This window comes from Lampris incognitus, chromosome 15 (assembly GCF_029633865.1).
Source record: "Lampris incognitus isolate fLamInc1 chromosome 15, fLamInc1.hap2, whole genome shotgun sequence".
NCBI classification, from domain to species: Eukaryota; Metazoa; Chordata; class Actinopteri; order Lampriformes; family Lampridae; genus Lampris; species Lampris incognitus.
The window spans coordinates 42,383,665-42,404,469 of NC_079225.1; the positions used below are offsets into that span (position 1 = coordinate 42,383,665).

At 49.1% G+C, this 20,805-nt stretch overlaps 1 protein-coding gene across 1 annotated transcript in view; it reads right to left on the reverse strand.

Annotated features, from left to right (window-relative positions):
* Nucleotides 1-20,805, reverse strand: part of rad51b (RAD51 paralog B) — a 138,121-nt gene that overhangs the window by 78,738 nt on the left and 38,578 nt on the right. Inside the window, exon 9 of the mRNA XM_056294354.1 lies at nt 8,001-8,079. Coding sequence (XP_056150329.1) covers nt 8,001-8,079 — 79 coding nt within the window. The remainder of the gene's footprint in view (nt 1-8,000; nt 8,080-20,805) is intronic.

Genomic DNA, 20,805 nt, shown 5'->3' on the forward strand with positions numbered 1-20,805 from the left:
ACGCTCCAGGCAAAGCAAGCATGAATAGAAAACACCTAATAAGGTCTAGTGACAGTCTGCACTCCATGGATATTGCTGTCGTGGAAGCTCGGAATAAAGCGGGATGTGTGAAAAAGGTCAAAGATGTTACCACATTACTATATTAGTTTTCTGTAGCTCTTGGGGTCCACGTTTTGTGTTCTTTAAACTAGGTTAATTCCAAGATATTGATCCAAAATATCCTTGAAAAAATCCGAAAAAAATAAAAACTTCAGTTGTAATTGTTCAAGCTGGAATCATTCAAGGTGAATTATTTCCCCGGTGAGATACTTCTCCGGGTTGGGGATGAGTTGTTGCCTCAAGTGAAGGAGTTCAAGTATCTCGGGGTCTTGTTCACGAGTGAGGGTAGGATGGAGCGGGGGATTGACAGGCGGGTTGGTGCAGCATCAGCAGGAATGCGGACGTTGTACCGGACCGTTGTGGTGAAGAGGGAGCTGAGCCGGGAGGCAAAGCTCTCAATTTACCAGTCAGTCTTTGTTCCAACCCTCACCTGTGGTCATGAGCTTTGGGAAGTGACCAAAAGGGTGAGATCACGGATACAAACGGCTGAAATGAGTTTCCTCCGTAGGGTGTCTGGGCTCAGCCTTAGAGATAGGGTGAGGAGCTCAGACATCCAGAGGGAGCTCGGAGTAGAGCCGCTGCTCCTTCACATTGAAAGGAGCCAGTTGAGGTGGTTCAGGCATCTGATTAGGATGCCTCCTGGGCACCTTCCTTTGGAGGTTTTCCGGGCACGTCCAACTGAGAGGAGACCCCAGGGTAGACCCAGAACTCGCTGGAGGGACTACATGTCCAATCTGACCTGGGAACGCCTCGGGATCCCCCAGGAGGAGCTGGAGGGCGTTGCTGGGGAAAGGGACGTCTGGAGTGCCCTACTTAGCTTGCTGCCACCGCAACTCGACCCCGGAGAAGCGGCTGATGATGAGATGAGATGAGATGCTTTTCATGTGTTAAGAAATAAACAAGAATTTAAGACTACATATGAGACTAAATGACAAAAACAGCTTTGTGTTGAGGTGTAGATGATCTTCTCCCTATGACACAATATCTCCATGTGTAACAGCATTCCGCTTTGTGGAAAACTGAAAAAAAAATCTGCCATCTGTTTGGTTTTACTGTACAATCGAGTGCATGAAGGAATAAATCCAACGCATGCAACCCATCCTGAGTTGGCTCCTTTTCACCTCGTTTTTTCCAGAACGTTCTTGGAATGCAAGTCATCTGGACATTGAAGCTTATCTCCCACTGTAAGCTGTTTGCTTTAATGGCATCTGCTAGGTAATTACATTTTTGGCGAGGGTCAAATAGAGATTTTTCATGACACACTGCATGAATAATGTCTGTTTTTACACAAACATGAGAAAGAAACACATCACTACCTGTCTCCTAAGTACTCATTTTGCCCTTTCCCCATTCCCTGTGATTTCTCCTCCTACGTGATCGTTCTAGAGCGGCAGGTTTGTGGTTCAGGAGAAGCGGTTCAGGCTCGAACATCAGGCGGGCTGACGCCAACGCTCCTCCAGAGGGGTCCGAGAAGCAGCCATCATCTTCCACAGAGAGGGAGTGTCAAATGAGTTGTTTTTCTTAATAAAGGAGGCTGATAATAAGAAAGCCAATTACCTTTTCACGTGATATAAAAATATCTTTTATTGTGATATATTTTTGGAGGTTTTTACTGTCCAGTTACAGTAATCGAAGGAGGTCACGACCCCCCGAATCTCCATACTGCATCCATGCACTGGAGGGAAACCCATCCATCCATCCATTATCCAAACCGCTTATCCTGCTCTCAGGGTCATGGGGACGCTGGAGCCTATCCCAGCAGTCATTGGGCGGCAGGCGGGGAGACACCCTGGACAGGCCACCAGGCCATCACAGGGCCGAGAGAGACACACACACACACACACACACACACACACACACATAGGGACAATAGTACGGCCGATTCACCTGACCTACATGTCTCTGGACTCTGGGAGGACACCGAAGCCCCCGGAAGAAACCCACACAAACACGAACATGCAAAGTCTGCACGGAGGACGACCCGGGACGACCCCCTAAGGTCGGACTACCCCGGGGCTCGAACCCGGGACCTTCTTGCTGTGAGGCGACCACGCTGACCACTGCGCCAGCGTGCCGCAGTGGTTCTGTAATTCTTGCACAACATTTGAGTTACGATCCCCTTCCCTCCCGAGACCTGGTTACGCTCACTAACTACCACCCCCCCACCATCAGAGTCACCGGACATGGTCCTAGGTGTCACCTGCCTCAGTCAAAATTAATAAACGAATGGACGGGTACGTTTTGTTCAATTTGTGGTTGAACTGCCTTGGTTGTTTTTCATGTCATCAGTTGCTTATAACAACAGATTTCAACTTTCTCCCCCCTGGAAACACTGTTAGCTGCTCCGAACTGGAAACGAGCGAGCTATAAATCGCCTGAGTTATAAGATGGACGTGCTTTGCAACTGTGAGCTGCTCTGTGTCTCTCTGGCAGAAGTATTCAAAACTCGCCGTCACGAAGGCTCTGCTGAAGAAAAGGGGAAGAGAGAGGAGGCGTTACGTAACAGCTCGGGACGGCGGCTCTGCTAATGGAAGCAGCGTGCGCTGGACGCGGGTGGCGATGGACTCACTGAGACAAACCAGGAAGAACGCCAACTATCCGCCGGCTCCAGGAGTCCCATTTAAAAACGGGTCACATGCCAGTTGTCCTGGTTGTGGAGCGTGCACACAGCAAAAGTGAGATACCTACCTTATATGCGTTGAAACTAGAGGAAAAACACACAAACGTGACTCATCTCTGAGGTTAATCAACTTGTTTTTAGAGATCTCTGGGTGAAGGATCCAATTTTGACCCGCCCTCTTCCATCCCGAGTCAAGATACTGAGGCTTATCTCGAGAGAGCTGCTGAAACATGTGAAACCGTATCAGTAACAGATGGATTTACCACACGGCACTGGCGTGTTTTTTTTTTTTTTACTTCGTTTCCGAAAAAAGAGATCAAAATATAATAACTGAATACAGACTCAGTGACTTAAACTGTACCCCCCCCCCCAGGACACAAACCCGCTTGCGAAACAGCGTCATCATCTGCACAAAAATAAGAGACAAGAAAAATGTGCCAGATTTTTTGGCGAGAGCCTCACCGGGAGAGTGGTGTTTATTTTTCGTCTCGTATCTGTTAACGTGTGGCTGAGGGAAGTGGGTTTACAGACCCGATTTGTCTCAATCAGCCGAGGTTCTGACTGCAGTGGCGGGACTAGTTTGCGGCTTCGCTCCATCACGTGTTGCAAAATGACTCACTGTTATTAGCGTTTGGCAGCAAACTGGAGGAAGAGCTCGATGGGAAATGCACAATTGTGCAAGGGCCTTTCGCTCTGTGGTAAATCCAATTTCCAAATGCGATTTATCATGCGATGCAAGTGTTTATTTGAACGTCTTAAACGGACCTGGGTCGGGTTGTGTGTTGAGGGGATGCAGCGTCACAGGTGTCACGAGAGGGAAAGACAACTTTCATTTGGGGCAAGCCTGGATCACTGCTATAGATCAGAACTGGATATATCCTGGTGGGGTTTACTCAACACGCTGTGTTGCCTTTATGAGATAGGATGGCGGCGACAGAAAGCACGGGGGAACAAGTGGAACCGGGCTCTGCTGAGTAGATATAAACCAGTCATGATCTGCTCAGGTCAAGCTAACATGTCACGGCCACAAAGACGCCACCTCGCATGCATTTTAACGTGACTTTATCCAGACGACGGGCCGGTGGATGAAGGCCCTCTATTAAGTGTTCTGTAAGTGTTTGACCACCTTTTCACCGCCTTCAACAGGAAGTGCCATGGTCTGAGCTCCCACCACAGCGGTCAGTGCAGTGTATATATGTCTGGATACTGCATAGCTCATATACCATATGTCGGAGAAAACAAGACAGGTCTTGATCCTCGCTGTATCAAGCACAATGACTGCTGGGATAGGTCCCAGCATCCCCACGACCCTGGGCAGGATAAGTGGTTTGGGTAATGGATGGATGAATGGATGGACTCTAGCACAGTTCATACATTACAATGCAGTATGGCAAATGCTGCAAAGGACACTGGGATATAAACAGAAAAACCAAAGCTTGGTGGTAGAGCAGGTTTGATCTGTACATGGAGAACTCACTACCTTCTCACTGTCATGCTTTAATTTGTTAACTCCCGTGGTGAACCGTTAGCAAACTAATCACTCAAACTGGACGATTAGCTGGTATCTGTGGTCATAGCACTAGCTTGCTTGGCAGCATCTTGGCAACGGTGGCTTACAGTCGTAGCATCACACAGAAACAGGTCACATATATCTTGAAAATGTCAATGCATCCATTCCCTTACTAGTGAAGTAAAATCTTCCCACAACAGACGGTTGGAGCTTCTTGCACGTGGTTTCCAACCGTCCATAACAACTGACTGCCGGGGGGCGTCCAGGTAGCGTGGTGGTCTATTCCGTTGCCTCCCAACACGGGGATCATGGATCGAATCCCCATGTTACCTCCGATTTGGTTGGGTGTCCGTATAGACACAATTGGCTGTGTCTGCGGGTGGGAAGCCGGATGTGGGTATGTGTCCTGGTCGCTGCACTAGCGCCTCGTCTGGTCGGTCGGGGCACCTGTGCGGGGGGGGGGGGGACTGGGTAGAATAGCGTGAACCTCCTATGCGCTACGTCCCCCTGGTGAAACTCCTCACTGTCAGGTGAGAAGAAGCGGCTGGCGACTCCATATGTATCGGAGGAGACGTGGTAGTGTGCAGCCCTCCCTGGATCAGCAGAGGGGGTGGAGCAGCGACTGGGACGGCTTGGAAGAGTGGGGTGATTGACCGGATTCAATTGGGGAGAAAAAGAGAGAAAAAAAATCCCCCCCCCCCAAAAAAAACAACTGACTGGCGGTCAGTGGTTGCATGCATCCCATACTCAGTGAAAAGGCAGCTTTAACATAGTGAGTTGCTCAAAGGCTGCTTGCTGGGAGGTGGGAGGCATTACTGTTGATCCAATATCTTGAGCCCGGATTTTCCGAGTCGATCTGGAATCAAACTCACAACTTTACAGTCACTGCTCCCTCACGGCTGGCCTACGACCATCCCATCCCAAATCCTGTAACGGGCTCGTCATATTTCCACATCCTAACAAAACAGTGTTGCGTAACTAGAGGTTGACTCCAAAATTCCTTGTGACCCACCTGCTCACCTGGAGCCTCTCAGCTGATTTACGTGATGTCATTCTGTCGGCAGTGATACTGACCATTAACCTGTCAACTGTTTTTAAGGGATCACTGAAAAGCTATTTGGGTCTTTTAGGGGCAGTGAAGACGTCAGGAGAGTGAATGGTGACACACCGCCAGCGGCGTGTACAGGATAAACGCCTCTAAGACGGTGGAGAGAAACTGCGCCCTTGGAAACGTCTCTTGGAAACCCTGGAGCATTGCCCCTCCGGGCTAATACAACCCAGCCGTTGCCGCACAACAACACAAACAAGCCAACGCAAACACTGTGCACATCAACACACACACACGGCCAAGAAAACAGGCACCTAAACAAAAACAGACAGACACACAAATGCAGATAAAACACACATACAAACGCACACAAACAAACACAGAGTTTGGCCGTGATGAACGCTGCAGCGCTCCGGCGGGACCTCAGATTTGGGGCTGCGGTGGAAATAGCGGTGAGTTACTGCTCGCAGTCTCTCCTCTGAGGATGTGATTATGCATGAGGTCACACGGCACAGATGGAGGCAGGTGGGGGCAGCAGGCTCATCTTACACCCCCGGCCTGTCTCCGGGTCACCCAGCGCTCTGAAATATTCAGCAGGACTTCCTTTTCCATGAGAGGGCTCCAAGGTAATGTTTCCATATGGAGATTTGAGCGGCCTCAGACCAGCGGGGTGACCAGAGAGGGACTGCCTGCATGCTAGATGGGGCGATGCAGCTTAACTTGACTTTTTAACTCCAGATTTTCATACTGCAGATGTGCCAAAATGAAGACTTCGGGTCGGTATGGATATAAAATGTGACATTTCGGCTGATAACTTGACCTTTATCTAAAAGCTGCCACAAGCAGTTCCCCCTACACTGTTAAACAGCCTCAGAACGATTCTGACGCCTCAGCATGGCCATCAAAAGCAACTGAGGACATCGGACAAGGTCTGGATTTGAGGCCGTTTAGAACCCATAATCTTCCCAGATGATACGGCAGCGCGAGGCTTTCACGGATTCAACCTTTAACCTCTTGAGCTCCTTGCCAGACAGTCCGATTGCCCTGATTAATGTCGGACGTGTTTGACTTTCACAACTGGACTTCCTGCAGTGTAATGAGAACCCACGACAGCAAACAACAGCAAAGCTGACTGAAAACTCAAAACTACAAAACAGTGGGGCATCGTGGTGGCGTGGCGGTCTATTCCGTCGCCTGCTAGCACGGGGATCGTCGGTTCGAATCCGCGTGTTGCCTCCGGCTTGGTCGGGCGTCCCTGCGGACATAATTGGCCGTGTCTGCGGGTGGGGAGCCGGATGTGGGTATGTGTCTTTGTCGCTGCCTATTCTGGGGGGGACTGGGGGGAATAGCGTGATCCTCCCACGCGCTACGTACCCCTGGTGAAACTCCTCACTGTCAGGTGAAAAGAAGCGGCTGGCGACTCCACATGTATGGGAGGAGGCATGTGGTAGTCTGCAGCCCTCCCCGGATCGGCAGAGAGGGTGAAGCAGTGACCGGGACGGCTCGGAAGAGTGGGGTAATTGGCCGGATACAACTGGGGAGAAAAACGGGGGGAGGGGTGAAAGCAAAAAAAAAAAAAAAGGAGAAAAAGTTGTGTGTGACTGTCAACCTCCATGTTTGTTTTGCTCGAAAATTACGTTGCATCACACGAGTTTGAGTCCTCTTCTTTGATTAACATGGCGGTTGGTCTCCAGAGTGTTGCATTACTGCCAACTGTACTAAACGCCAGAAACAGAAGGGTTCTGAGAGTCCAGACTCTGACTGATGGTTCCTATATTTAAGTGTGTGAAGTGTCTTCTCTGCCTGGTCGTCTACTGTGTGCGTTCTGACAAGTGAAAGATCAAAATATATGTGAAATCTTTCCTCGTGTGTGTGGTCTCCCATATTTTCAGTATCGGACAGGATTTGAAAAGTCAGCTCTAGTGAGTGTGACTGTAAGAGGGCGTTGCCAATATGACGCTCTTCTGATGTCAAAGCCACCGCCAGCAGGTGGTGTTTGCCAGGGAACTGTAAGTCAAACTGGAAGAAGTCTATTGGACTTCAATGGTGATGCGTTGGAGTACAAAATGAAGGACGGGGGGGGGGGGGGGGGGCGGACATTTTGAAACGTTGCTATAAGGCAAATTTTGCACCAACAGATGGATTATGGGCAAGGCTCAGTGTTTTCAGTTTTTATTTTGCAAAGACATCCAGCATGCCGAATTTCGCCACAAGAGAACACTGTTACATAACCTCACACGAACAGGAACAACTTTTGGATCCGTGGAAACATAAAATCCGGGTGAAAATCAGTTTAAAAATCTGTATTTTTCAGTGAAAATTGGTAAAAACCCAAAACGCTGAGCCTTGATTATGGGTAACATGACCTCAAAACAACGGCACAGAGGTAGTCTGTCTTTCCTGGTTACTTTAGTCGTTATTTTCTCCTTGACTAATGATGCCATTGTTTAATTATGTCTAATTATGCTACCTTGTCTTCTGTAGACACTTTAAAGCACTTTGTACAGCTGAAAGAGAAGTGCGAGAGCAAGTTTACTGTGATTATCAATGTTTGCTCTTTCTGCGGGGAGCACACAGGGAGGGTTGATGCTGTGGTCACTGCTACCTAATTAAATGGCAGGCCGGCCAGCCGCAGTATCGATGGCGAGTATGTGCGGTCTCCATAGTGATAAACAGAGGAAGACAGATTCTCATCGGGAGGTAAAAGGAGACGGTCCACTCACCACTTAAGCAGATGCCCTCTTTCTGGATGGTGTAGTTCAGCACAGCGAATGGAGCCATGGGTGATTTGGCTATAACTATCTGCAAAAAAACAGAGAGGGAGAGACAGGGAGAGACAGGGAGACAAAGAGAGAGAGACAGGGAGACAAAGAGAGAGCGAGATGAGACGGGAGAAAGGTGAGAGAGAGAGAGAGAGAGAGAGAGAGAGAGAGAGAGAGAGAGAGAGAGAGAGAGAGAGAGAGAGAGGAGTGGAGGAAAGAGGGGAAGAGTGGAAAAAGAAAGTCAGAGAAAGATGGGGATGAGAGATAAGCAAGAGAGAGAGCGAGAGAGAGAGATGAGATAGGAGAAAGGTGAGAGAGAGAGAGAGGAGTGGAGGAAAGAGAGGGGAAGCGTGGAAGAAGACGATCAGAGAAAGATGGGGAAGAGAGAAAGCAAGCAAGAGAGAGAGAAAACGCAAGAGGGAGAGAGAGAGAGAGAAAGAAAGAGAGCGAGAGAGAGGAGTAAAGAAAAGAGAGGGGAAGAGTGGAAGAAGAAAGTCAGAGAAAAATGGGGAAGAAGATGGAAAGCAAGAAAGCGAGCGAGAGGCGCGGGGGGGGGGTTACTTTACACTCCACTTGATCTGAAGAGCTCAGTCTGAGCGTGCTCAAGTACCAGGGGTCATTGTCACGCAGTGTGAAACTCGCCTACGGTCGAGTGAAACGCCGACGCTGCACACTGTGAAAAAGTGGCCGCACTGGGAGGAACCGTCAGGGGATCCTCAGACCGGAGCCGCACCGAAATCCCACAGGGATGACTCCTAAACCCTGGATGTTTTTTGGGATTACTGAATGATTTCATTCACATGAGGATTTTCTTCTTCTCTTTCCACTCGACGGAGGGGTGTCTCGGAGCAACCCCGACTCAACCTCTGTTTTTACAGTGGGCAGCCTGTGGCCAGCACCACCCGGTGGGTGTAGGTTTACCGAAACATGCCCGTGCAGCCCGGCGCTGGCATCACACTGCTTAAAACATGCCAATGTGCCCATGTCGGTCCCTTCACGTCATCTGCCCCCCCTTTCCCCCCTTTTCTTTTGCTCCCCCCAATTTAATCCGGCCAATCACCCCACTCTTCCGACCTGTCCCTGTCGCTGCTCCACCTCTTCTGCCGATCCGGGGAGGGCTGCAGACTACCACACGCCTCCTCCGATACATGTGGAGTTGCCAGCCGCTTCTTTTCACCTGACAGTGAGGAGTTTCACCAGGGGGACGTAGGGCGTGGGAGGATCACGCTATTCCCCCCGGTTCCCCCTCCTCCCTGAACAGGCGCCCCGACCTACCAGAGGAGGCGCTAGTGAAGCGACAAGGACACATAACCACATCCGGCTTCCCACCCGCACACACGGCCAATTGTGTCTGTAGGGAGGAATGCCCCACCAAGCAGGAGGTAACACGAGGATTCGCACCGGCGATCCCCGTGTTGGTAGGCAACGGAATAGACCGCCCGCCACCCTGACGCCCTGTCATCTCGAGTTGTGACCAAATTCGTTTGCATTGTTTTCATCATAAATCCCCCTTGAATTCAGCTTTGTCTCAGTTGTGCAACCTGTAATTCACTTTTACCTTTCAACATGTTGCACCCAAAACCCCCTTGGCCGTCCACACCTGGCAGCGCCGTCCAAACCTGGCAGCGCCATCCAAACCTGGCAACGCCTTTCTTTGTGTTGGCACCAACAACACATGTATCTGAACAGGACATTATTGAGCCAAAAACTGTATCGCTGGGGTTTCAGCATCTATGATACAAATTCAAACTTGCAGAAACAGTCCGGGTATTAGTCAGGGCATCGCTCATGTGACTCGGTGTTCTGGAGACACGGTGGAGCATGACACTGGACTCCTGGCTTTACACTTGACACACTTGGTTTTTACAAAGTGTTTTTTTTCTCTTTGTGATGTAAATACTTTTACATTAAGTCAATTAGACAATTTCCGCTGCTGCTATAACTTCCGGTTCTTGTTGTTTCTGCCTCTTGGTGCCTCGTTGATTTATCTGTAATTAATCTCACATTCATATTGGAGCATATTCTGTGATTCATTTTGAGAACACAAAAAAGCCCATGGCATCCTCAAAGACCCATCCCACCCAGGACACCATCTGTTTGAACTGCTGCCGTCGGGCAGACGTTACAGGACAATAAGAGCTCGGACAAACAGACTAAAGAACAGCTTCTATCCCCGAGCCATAACCGCACTAAATGCTGCTAAGTCTTGACTCCTGACTTTTTGTGTAGTATGTTGGTGTCCAGTAGAATGTAGAAATGAATGTGTGTGTTTTATGTCTGTGAATGTTCTCATTGATCCAGGTCATGGTTATCCAAAGGAGTTGAATCAAGTGCAACTGGACTTGGTATATATCCGTGAAGACGTTTCGCCTCTCATCCAAGAGGCTTCCTCAGTTCGTGCCTTTCTGACTAGACCAAGCTAGTCTGACTGGCTGGTGATGAGACTCAGATATTTATCCTCTTGGAGTCGTTGTCAGAGCTATTGATATGCGTGGCTCTTTGTGTCTCGATGTTTACCAACGCCCGTCGCTAACAGAGCCATAGATATGCGTGGCTCTCCTGTGCGCCAATGTTTGGCCGCACCCGTCGTTATCGGAGCTATTGATTTGCATTTGTTTAGCAGCGACGGTCGTTGGGGGTGTTAGTTTTGACTTCATTATTCAGTGGTCATGAGAGTCGTTGGAGTCGTTAGCGACCGACTGTTGTTCTTGGAGGCTAGGCTTCTTGAGTCTCCTGGGTAGAGATGAAAGGACGGCATTGTAAGTGGGAGACAGGTGGTGTCGCAGACCTCCTCCTCTGTTGAAGGATGGTTTTTCCAGTTTCGCATAGATGGCTCCCTTCACCCCTCTTTCAAACCATCTATCTTCACTGTCCAAAATGTGTACGTTGCTGTCCTCGAAGGAGTGTGTCTTCTCCTTTAGGTGTAGATAGACTGCTGAGTCTTGTCCTGAGGAGTTTGACCTTCTGTGTTGGGCCATCCGTTTGTGTAGTGTTTGTTTGGTTTCTCCTATGTATAGGTCAGTGCAATACTCATTGCATTGTACGGCATACACCAGATTGCTTTTCCGGGTGTGTGGTACACGGTCTTTGGGATGAACCAGTCTTTGTCAGAGTGTGTTGCTGGGTTTGAAGTATACCGGGATGTAGTGTTTGTTGAAAATTCTCCTGAGTTTCTCTGAGACCCCAGAAACATATGGGATGACTGTGCTATTCCTTCTGTTCCTTTTCTCCTCATCACTCACCCGGTTGGTCTTTTTGGAACGTGTTGCAGTTTTCACAAAGGTCCAACTGGGGTAGCCGCAGGTTTTTAAAGCTCCCCTCAGGTGTTTGTGTTCTTCCCGTTGGGCCTGAGTGCTGCTGGGCACATTGTCAGCTCTGTGTTGCAAAGTTCTGATGACGCTCAGTTTGTGTTCCAGAGGGTGGTGTGAGTCGAAAAGTAGATATTGGTCTGTGTGTGTCGGTTTCCTGTAAACCACAATGTGGAGGCTCCTGTCTTCCCCAATGTGGACGTCACAGTCCAAGAAGGGCAAACTGTTGTTCTTTACGTCTTCCCTTGTGAACTTAATGTTCTTGTCCACTGAGTTGATGTGTTTGGTAAACGCTTGCACCTCTTGTGTTTGGATTTTGACCCATGTGTCGTCCACATATCTGAACTAGTGGCTCAGAGGTGTTCCTCTGAAGGAGTTCAGGGCCCTGTGTTCTACCTCTTCCATATATGAGTTGGCCACAATGGGCGATACTGGTGAGCCTATTGCACAGCCGTGTTTCTGTCTGTAAAACTGGCCCCTGAATTGGAAATATGTAGTGTTCAGGCAAAGGTCCAGTAGTTGGCAAATCTGGTCTGGGCTGAGGTTGGTCCTATTGTGGAGGGTGTTGTCCCGTAGCAAACGTTGCCTCACAGTTTCCAAAGCCTCCATGGTTGGGATGCAGGTGAATAACGAGGTCACGTCGTAGGATACCATGGTTTCATCCGGTTCCAGTTTTACGCCTTGGACCTTGTCCACGAAGTCAATGGAGTTTTGGATATGGTGAGGTGTTTCGCCCACTAAAGGGGTCAAGATGTTCGGCCATATGTTTGGCAATGTTGTACGTGACCGAGTTTATGCTGCTGACGATGGGCCTGAGGGGGGTTCCATCTTTATGGATCTTAGGGAGTCCATATATGCATGAAATGTTATCTTGTGGGTAGAGACGGTGGTATTGTATCCGATCAATGGTTCCTCCTTTCTGTAGTTTCTGTAGGTCCTCTATTATTCTCCTCTGGTAACCACCAGTAGGATCGCGTCTCAGAGGTTCATAGGTGTCGGTGTCGCTGAGTAATGATGTGATCTTGGCGTGGTAGTCTGGTGTGTTGAGGATAACCGTGCATCTCCCCTTATCTGCTGGAAGGATAGTGATGTTTTCATCCTTGCTCAGGGCAAGGATGTGTGTTTTATGTTTTTAATTCTTTTTATACTGATCTTTGCACTGTTAAGAACTGCAATTCCAAATTTCGTTGTACTTGTACAATGACAAATAAAGTTCTATTCTATTCTAAAGAGAAAGATTCATACCTAGGGACAATTTAGTAAGGCCGATTCAGCTGACCTACATGTCTTTGGACTTTGGGAGGAAACCCACGCAGACAAGGGGAGAACATGCAAAGTCCACACAGAGGACGACCCGGGACGACCCCCAAGGTTGGACTACCCCAGGGCTCAAACCCAGGACCTTCTTGCTGTGAGGTGACCGCACTAACCACTGCACCACCGTGCTGGATACAATTGGGAAGAAAAGGGGGAAAAAATCCCCCCCCCAAAAAAAGAAAGTTGCTGCGAGACAAAAAGTCAATCAATGGCTCTGACCCGGTACAAGGGCCCCCTCTTCAATGGCTCGATCGTGTCGGTGGATGGATTGGATTGGCGCAGGTGCTGCAGCAACTGTCCAATCAATTACTATGCTGTGAAAGTACAATATGACGGTTAAAAAAAAAGGACGACATGATGGCGCCTCTAAAACTCAAGTATTCCTCCGGTGCCGCCAAAATGAAGAAAATGAAAACAGAGAGGAGAAGTTGGGTTCAGGTATGTGTCATGTGGTCACCCATCGCAAATGAAGGAATTGTTACAGATATTCTTTAGCAATTCACAGGTGAACATTGGCCAGTTCTGTTCAGAAGCAATTAAGCTGCTGGTGACAGAAGGCGAACCTCAAGTTAACTGATGCGGCTCCTCACATGTATGAGGTCAGTCAGGGGAGCTAGCTTAATTAGCCATTCATTTGTTTAGCGGAAGTCGGGGTTCAGGTATGTGTCATGGAGTCATTCCATCCATCCATCCATCCATCCATCCATCCATCCATTATCCAAACCGCTTATCCTGCTCTCAGGGCCACGGGGATGCTGGAGCCCATCCCAGCAGTCATTGGGCGGCAGGCGGGGAGACACCCTGGACAGGTCGCCAGTCCATCACAGGGCCAACACACACACACACACACACACTCACACCTGGGGACAATTTAATACGGCCGATTCACCTGACCTACATGTCTTTGCACTGTGGGAGGAAACCGGAGCACCCGGAGGAAACCTACAAGGACACGGGGAGAACATGCAAACTCCACACAGAGGACGACCTAGGACTCCCCGCAAGGTTGGACTACCTCGGGGTTCGAACCCAGGACCTTCTTGCTATGAGGCGACGGCTCCAACCACTGCACTGCCATGCTGCTGCCCATGGAGTCTTTCATGCAAATGAATTAACTGATACAGATATTCTTTAGCAATTCACAAGTGAATAGTTTCTCTCTCTCTCTCTTTCTGTCTCTCTCTTTCTCACACCCATAGACACACACAGACACACACACACACACACCACCATCATCATCATCGACGGTCACTCGGGGTCAAGTATGACTGTCCTCTTTCTAGGTCCTTGTGGTTCTTCAGGTGGGCGTAGCAGCTGGTCCTGGAGCTGCATATTTTGGGGCAATGTGGGCAAGGGTGTGAAGAAGTGGTTGAGGATGTGGTTTGGGCCCTTCTGGTAAGTTGCTGCTTTCTGAGTCTGCGCATGTTTTCAGCAGCACGGTGGTCATGGTTGTAGCGCGCAGCACCCTCACGGGCAGCTAGTCTCCAGGCCTGCCTGTTTTTTGCGGCTTGTTCCCAGGTGTGGAGATCGATGCCAAACCTGTTGATGTGGGGCTTGATGTTGTCTCTATGTCACATCTTTTGTCCTCCTGGGGCACAGCGTCCTGTCATGAGCTGAGGGTAAAGGACCGGTTTCAGGAGGCGAGAGTCAGACATGCGGAGGACATGGCCAGACGATGTCAGCTGATGTTGTGCGAAAGTGGCAGGTATAGTAAGCATGTTGGCCTCCTCCAGGACTTGAAGTTGGTGTGCTTATCCTCCCTGCTGATCTTAAGGATCTTCCTTAGGCATCGCTGTTGGTATGCCTCAAGCGCCTTCAGGTACCTGCTATATGTGGTCCAGGTTTTTCTGACCCATACAGTAGGGTGGGCGGCACTACCGCTTCAAACACCAGAATTTTTGTTCTGGCCTGAAGGGCGCAGTTTTCGAAACACAGACACACACAAACACACACAAGTGACGGTCACTCAACGTGAGTATGACTATCCTCTTGGGAGGACGCCTGTGCATGACTTTGTTTAACGTGGGGGGCAGTGTTGTAGTTAATCAAATCAAATCAATTTTATATGTATAGCCCAATATCACAAATTACAAATTTGCCTCAGTGGGCTTAACAGCAACACAACATCCTGTCCTTAGACCCTCTCATCGGATAAGGAACAACTCCCTAAAAAACCCCTTTAACAGGGAGAAAAAATAGGAAGAAACCTCAGGGAGAGCAACAGAGGAGGATCTCTCTCCCAAGATGGACAGCGTGCAATGGATGTTGTGTTCACGCAACTTACGTAATACAACATTAAAAGAGGAGAACAGAATTATAATGGACATAAAATTTATGAAGAACATGATGCACAGGATGCCAAGCAGTGTCCACATGCCAACGGAGCAGTCCAGGACCCAAGCCACGTGACCAGCATCATCATGTAATAAGAAAAACTTAGGTGAGGAATGGAAGGGCAGGCAGCATCCAAATGGCGGCCACCATCACCACAGAGACCTGGGAGGAGAACCTCCCAGTACTCGAGTCCAGGACTTGTGACTCGACTTGGACTTGAGCACTGATGACTCCGACTCGAACACCGGGGACTCGAGACCCGACTCGGACTCGAGGTTTAGTAACTCGACTACAACACTGGTGTGTATATACATGCTTGCGAGTGCATTTGTTTGGCTGTTGTGTCACAAAGTAAATAAACTCAGCTGTGTCATTTTGTTTCACGTAGACCCTTTTTATTTGTATGTCGGCTTTTTTACGGTGCCAGAGTGGAGCACTGGAGCCCATCTTGAAACTCGACTCAGACTCAACCTTGATGACTCGGAGTCAGGTAATGGGGACTTGACTCAGAGTCTTCTTTGGGGACTCGGACTCGAACACTGGGGGACTCGAGACTCGACTACAACACTGATGAGGAGACTGGTGCACAGAGAGCCACCACGCGGTCCTTGACAGCTCTGTCAGGATCCAGTGGCATGGAGTCCAAGACGACTGGGGGCCCATTTTTGCTACAGCCTTCATCTGCCTTCCCAGCCGTTGTGATGCTGCCCTAAAGTCAGCCATCATCCTCCGCCTGTTCCACCGCTGAGGTCTTGGCTGGACTGCTCTTTGTCAGGGACCTCCCCCCTTGACCTTAGCACCATGGGTGACCCTACCAGGAGCACAGCTACAGATGGCATTGCTCTTGAGACCACAGGCTTACGCAAGCTTCTCAGCCACGACAAGGTGACAATCCACGAAGAAGACACACACACACACACACACAAACAGAAAAAAAAGCTTTACAACTTTAGGGAAACCACAGATTGCCTAGTTTGTAAAGATGAAGGATTCCACCATTCTATTTTTTTCAAACATGTTTTGACAAGTTTTATTTTTCTCGTCTTATCCTTTGCCCAGTTTTATTTTGGCCATAGAGTTATAGATTTTGTTTTGGATTTAATTTTTGGGGGGCACGGTGGCGTAGTGGTTAGCGTAGTCGCCTCACAGCAAGAAGGTCCTGGGTTCGAGCACCGGGGTAGTCCAACCTTGGGGGTCGTCCCGGGTCGTCCTCTGTGGTGGAGTTTGCATGTTCTCCCCGTGTCTGCGTGGGTTTCCTCCGGGTGCTCTGGTTTCCTCCCACAGTCCAAAGACATGTAGGTCAGGTGAACCGGCCGTAGTAAATTATCCCTAGGTATGAATTTGTCGGCCCTGTGATGGCCTGGCGGCCTGTCCAGGGTGTCTCCCCGCCTGCCGCCCAATGACTGCTGGGATAGGCTCCAGCATCCCTGCGACCCTGAGAGCAGGATAAGTGGTTTGGTTAATGGAATGGAGTTTAATTTTGTCACTACAGATATCTGATGTTTAGCACCAGACAGTCGCGGTGACGCAACTTGTTGTGCTGCTCCTGTTCTGCCACTTGTGGAGCCGACAGCACTGCAGCTAATCCAACATCAAACTGGAATCTGTTCCTTCTGTTTGTCGCATTTGGCCACATGTTTCTTATATATTGTGTTCGGGTAATTACAGGATATTGTCATGGGTAGTCGAGAGCCCTTTAAGCATAATTAAATCCCTCCCGTCGTTCTGTCAGCTCCACTTAAAGCACATTGGAAACCTCTTTTCTACACACCAGAAAAGATTCTGTTTGTGCACTCAAGGCAACTAGTGAATCATCTTATTGGAGGAACTGCAGGCAACATATGTGTACACTAGAGTGTGAGTTTCTTCCATGTTGTGGGTGTTATGTACTCATTCACACCTCACATCAACAGTATTAATGTTTCCATGCGTTGAGTGGCTTTGTTGTCATTTACATTCATTTGAGTTGTGTGACTGCTGTTGAGTGCTGGCTGGGCTGTGTTGTTTTTCTACCAACATGCCCGTCGCCGACAGATGTGTCGCCCTCGTTTTTCTTTGACAGCTTAGAAAGACTGTGCCTTGAGGATGCTGCCGAGACCTCTGATTAAAGGTCTGAGGGCATCATTCTTAATGAACATCTACTGAATGAAGGCGCGTTTATGACAAATGTGTGTTTCGTGTGTTGTTGTCACGCAAGGGTTATGCCAGCTTTACAGTTTGCAGGAACGTTCTTGCCACGTTGTGGTAGTACGATATCAAAGGGTTGTCATGTTATCCTCATAAAACAAATAATAGTTTTATATACTAGATGGTGGCGCGAATTTCCGTTTGTGGCGGCCTCACCCAGTACCGGTGTGGGAAGATGGCAGCGCGAACCTACGTTTGCGGCGGCCTCACCCAGTACCGTCCGTGCAGTGTCTTTGTCCACGTCTGCGTCTAAGTTTGTTTTGTCTTCATCTGATGGCTGGGAGAGCTGGCGCTGGATTGGCTGGGAGAGCTTGGTCTGCTGCATGCTGTGGGCCCTGGGACCACAGCCCTGCCTGGAGCTGCGCATGAAGAGGAAACACCAAGGGCGGTCTGACAGGACGCGGAAGCAGGGCAGGCTAAGCTCACTGCAAGCCCATGTGGACCGGCAGTTCCGATAACACCGAGGGCGGTCTGGCGGCGGCCTCGCCTAGCGTTGACTGTGTCATTGCAGGGAGGTGAATCAAAGGTGTCTGGCTGGGAGAGCTGACGTTGGATCGGCTGGGGGAACCTGGTCTACTGCGTCCGGTGGGCCCAGGGACCACGGCCCAGCCCGGCGCTGCGCCCGAACAGGAAACACCGAGGGCGGTCTGACAGAACGCGGAAGCGGGGCAGGCTAAGCTAACTGCTAGCCCATGCAGACCGGCAGTCCTGACAGTCATCCTGCTGGTGTTCGTTCTCTGGACAGTGGAATTTTTGGACTGTGTTGCACTGAGCGGACTGTGTTGTTAATGGTTTTGTTTGTTTTTTGTGCTTTGTTCTCTCTGTTTTTGTACGTTTTGGGTGGTGTCATTTTTGGGAAATATGGGATGTGTGTTTCTGTCTTTTGTGTCGCACTGCTGTGGGCTGGGGGGAATGGAATTTCATTTCTTTTGTGTACACAAGTACATGAAAGAAATGACAATAAATTGTTCCTGGTTCCTGATATAGTTACATATATATATATATATATATATATATATATATATATATATATATATATATATATAGTTAAACAATATGTATTTAGTTTTATTTTATAGTTCTCAGTTCCAAGCAAAGTAAGGAGGGCCCCCAAAGAAAATCTTGACTTGGGTCCCCGTTGTCTGGAGCCGGGTCTGTCCATGCCAATCATCCATACCGCGGCTCTGATGAAGGCAAGAAGCCATTCGTTGTAATGGAGGACGACTGGTTGGCCATGGCCGATGTAGCGGCCACATCTTCTGGCAAACAGATGACAGGTATACTGAAGTTCTCCAACTTCTGTGTTGCCAAAGCTCATTAGCGCAGTCAAAGTGAAAATCTTCAGCGCTGGAGTAATGGAATAATAATGTGTAACCTAAGACTCATTCTAATAAATGAGTTGACAGAAAATTGTTTCTAACTCCATGATCCATGGTTTTGTATTTGCTGTTGTTGGAGATGTTGGCAATGAATATCACAAGGTTTGCCATTTCGATTTAAGACGTTCAACATTTAAAACTGTTGGATAATTATCGTTTGTCTGAAGTCTGTATGATAGATTTTATGAACTTCTTACCTTCCTTTTAAGCACTACAAAACCCCAACTCCATTCTGTTATTTTTTTTATTTGACAGAACCTGGCAATAAACACGAACTCAAACGAATAATCAACAACTATTTCCTTTTCAGGGCATTTTCCCCGCCATGGCAAATCGATAACAGCCAACCTGCTTGGAGAGCAGCAGCTTGTCGTCCGTCACATTGAATTAAGTCATTCTACGCAAGCGAGTGCATCTTTCCAACGATCTGGACTTTATTTAGGACAACCGTAGGCAAAATCAACAGTTGAAGATGCGACATATCTGCTGTGCTTCATGGCTCTAATGAACCCATTCCCACGCACATGCTGCCTGCCAAGCAGTCAGGGAAGTTGAAATGGGACTGGGGGTGGGGGTGGGGGGGTTCTGTCGACTAACAAAAACAGCCTCAGCACCAGCTAATAGGTTTGCTTTTAAGGGGGCGCTCCTCCAATTCAAGCATTTATCCCCTCCACTCACTGCTAACCAGTCACAGATGTCGGCCGTTTGTTGACTTGGGTTAAAAATAAACTCGGGAGCGCTATTTCGCAGCAGATTAGATTACCTATAGTCGGTAATCAGTTATTTTGGCTAACCCGTCTGATTTGGGCCGGTGTGAATAACGCGGCCTCAGTTGATTTTCACAGGTGCGCGGCGCCGTGGGACCGAGCAGAGTGGGCCCTCTGCGGCGTTTCTGACCGACGCGGCCAACATAACACACAATTACCGCGACGTGTGTCTGTGTTTAAGGCCAACTGAGTCCTCTCCTAATGGTGTGAAGCTTGTGAAACACTTCAGGATAATGAGTCGGGGGCACGTTCATAATAGATTGGGGATTTGAAGTCATTTCTGAGGTTGTGCCGAAGTCGTAGGAGTCAGGTTTTCAGTCTGTTTCAAGTTAGGGCTCATTTGAAGAAAAAAAAAAAATGCATGAGCATATAGTACAGCACTGCTGCACTGCTTAAGATGCCCATAGGACAGAGTCAGACTCCAATTGCATTCTGATGAACAGACTTTCTAACACATTTTAACATCAACTCATCCAGACGGGGTTTAACACACTACCTCTGCACCATCCTGTTTGACACTCACTCACTTCTGCATATCCAACCCTGCAACCCCGGTACACACACAGTCCTCTACTGCTGGCCCTTGAGCAGTTTTTTTTGGGGGGGGGTTCCCCCTATTTCTCCCCAGCTGTACCCGGCTAATTACCCCTCTCTTCCGAGCCGTCCCGGTTGTTGCTCCACCCCCTCTGCCAATCCGGGGAGGGCTGCACACTACCACATGCCTCCTCTGATACAGGTGGAGTCGCCGGCTGCTTCTTCTCACCTGACGGTGAGGAGTTTCACCAGGGGGATGTAGCACATGGGAGGATCATGCTATTCCCCTCTGTTCCCCCTCCCCCCGAACAGGCACCCCGACCGACCAGAGGAGGCGCTAATGCAGCGACCAGGACACACACCCACATCCAGCTTCCCACCCGCAGACACGGCCAATTGTGTCTGTAGGGGCGCCCGACCAAGCCGGAGGTAACACGGAGATTTGAACCAGCGATCCCTGTGTTGGTAGGCAACAGAATAGACTGCTACACGACCTGGATGCCCCCCGGCCCTTGAGTAGGTCTACTGGAGCAATTAGTGCCTTGTTCAACAGCACCTCAGAAAATAAGTTTTCCCCACCAAGATCATCTCAGATAGCCCGGGGACTCGGAACTCGCAACATTTCCAGCCCACGGGTGCGTTCGTCTGAGCTGAAGACTGAAAAGTGGTAAGAACAAAACTAAAAAAATAGTAGAGAAGCAGACAGGACAGAATACAACTGGAGTGAAGCGAAGTGAACTGAGCTGAAGTGAACTGAACACATCAGTTTCAGTGAGCCAGGCCAGTGACAAGCCAGATCTGAAGCCATGATGTACCCACAGTCATGGACCACTGCTTTCTCTTCGCACCGTTTTCCCTTTAAAGGAGGGAGTCATGAAAAAAGAAAGCAGAGCCTTTCCGGAGATGCACTGGAATGCACCCCATACTCTGGGCCATGAAG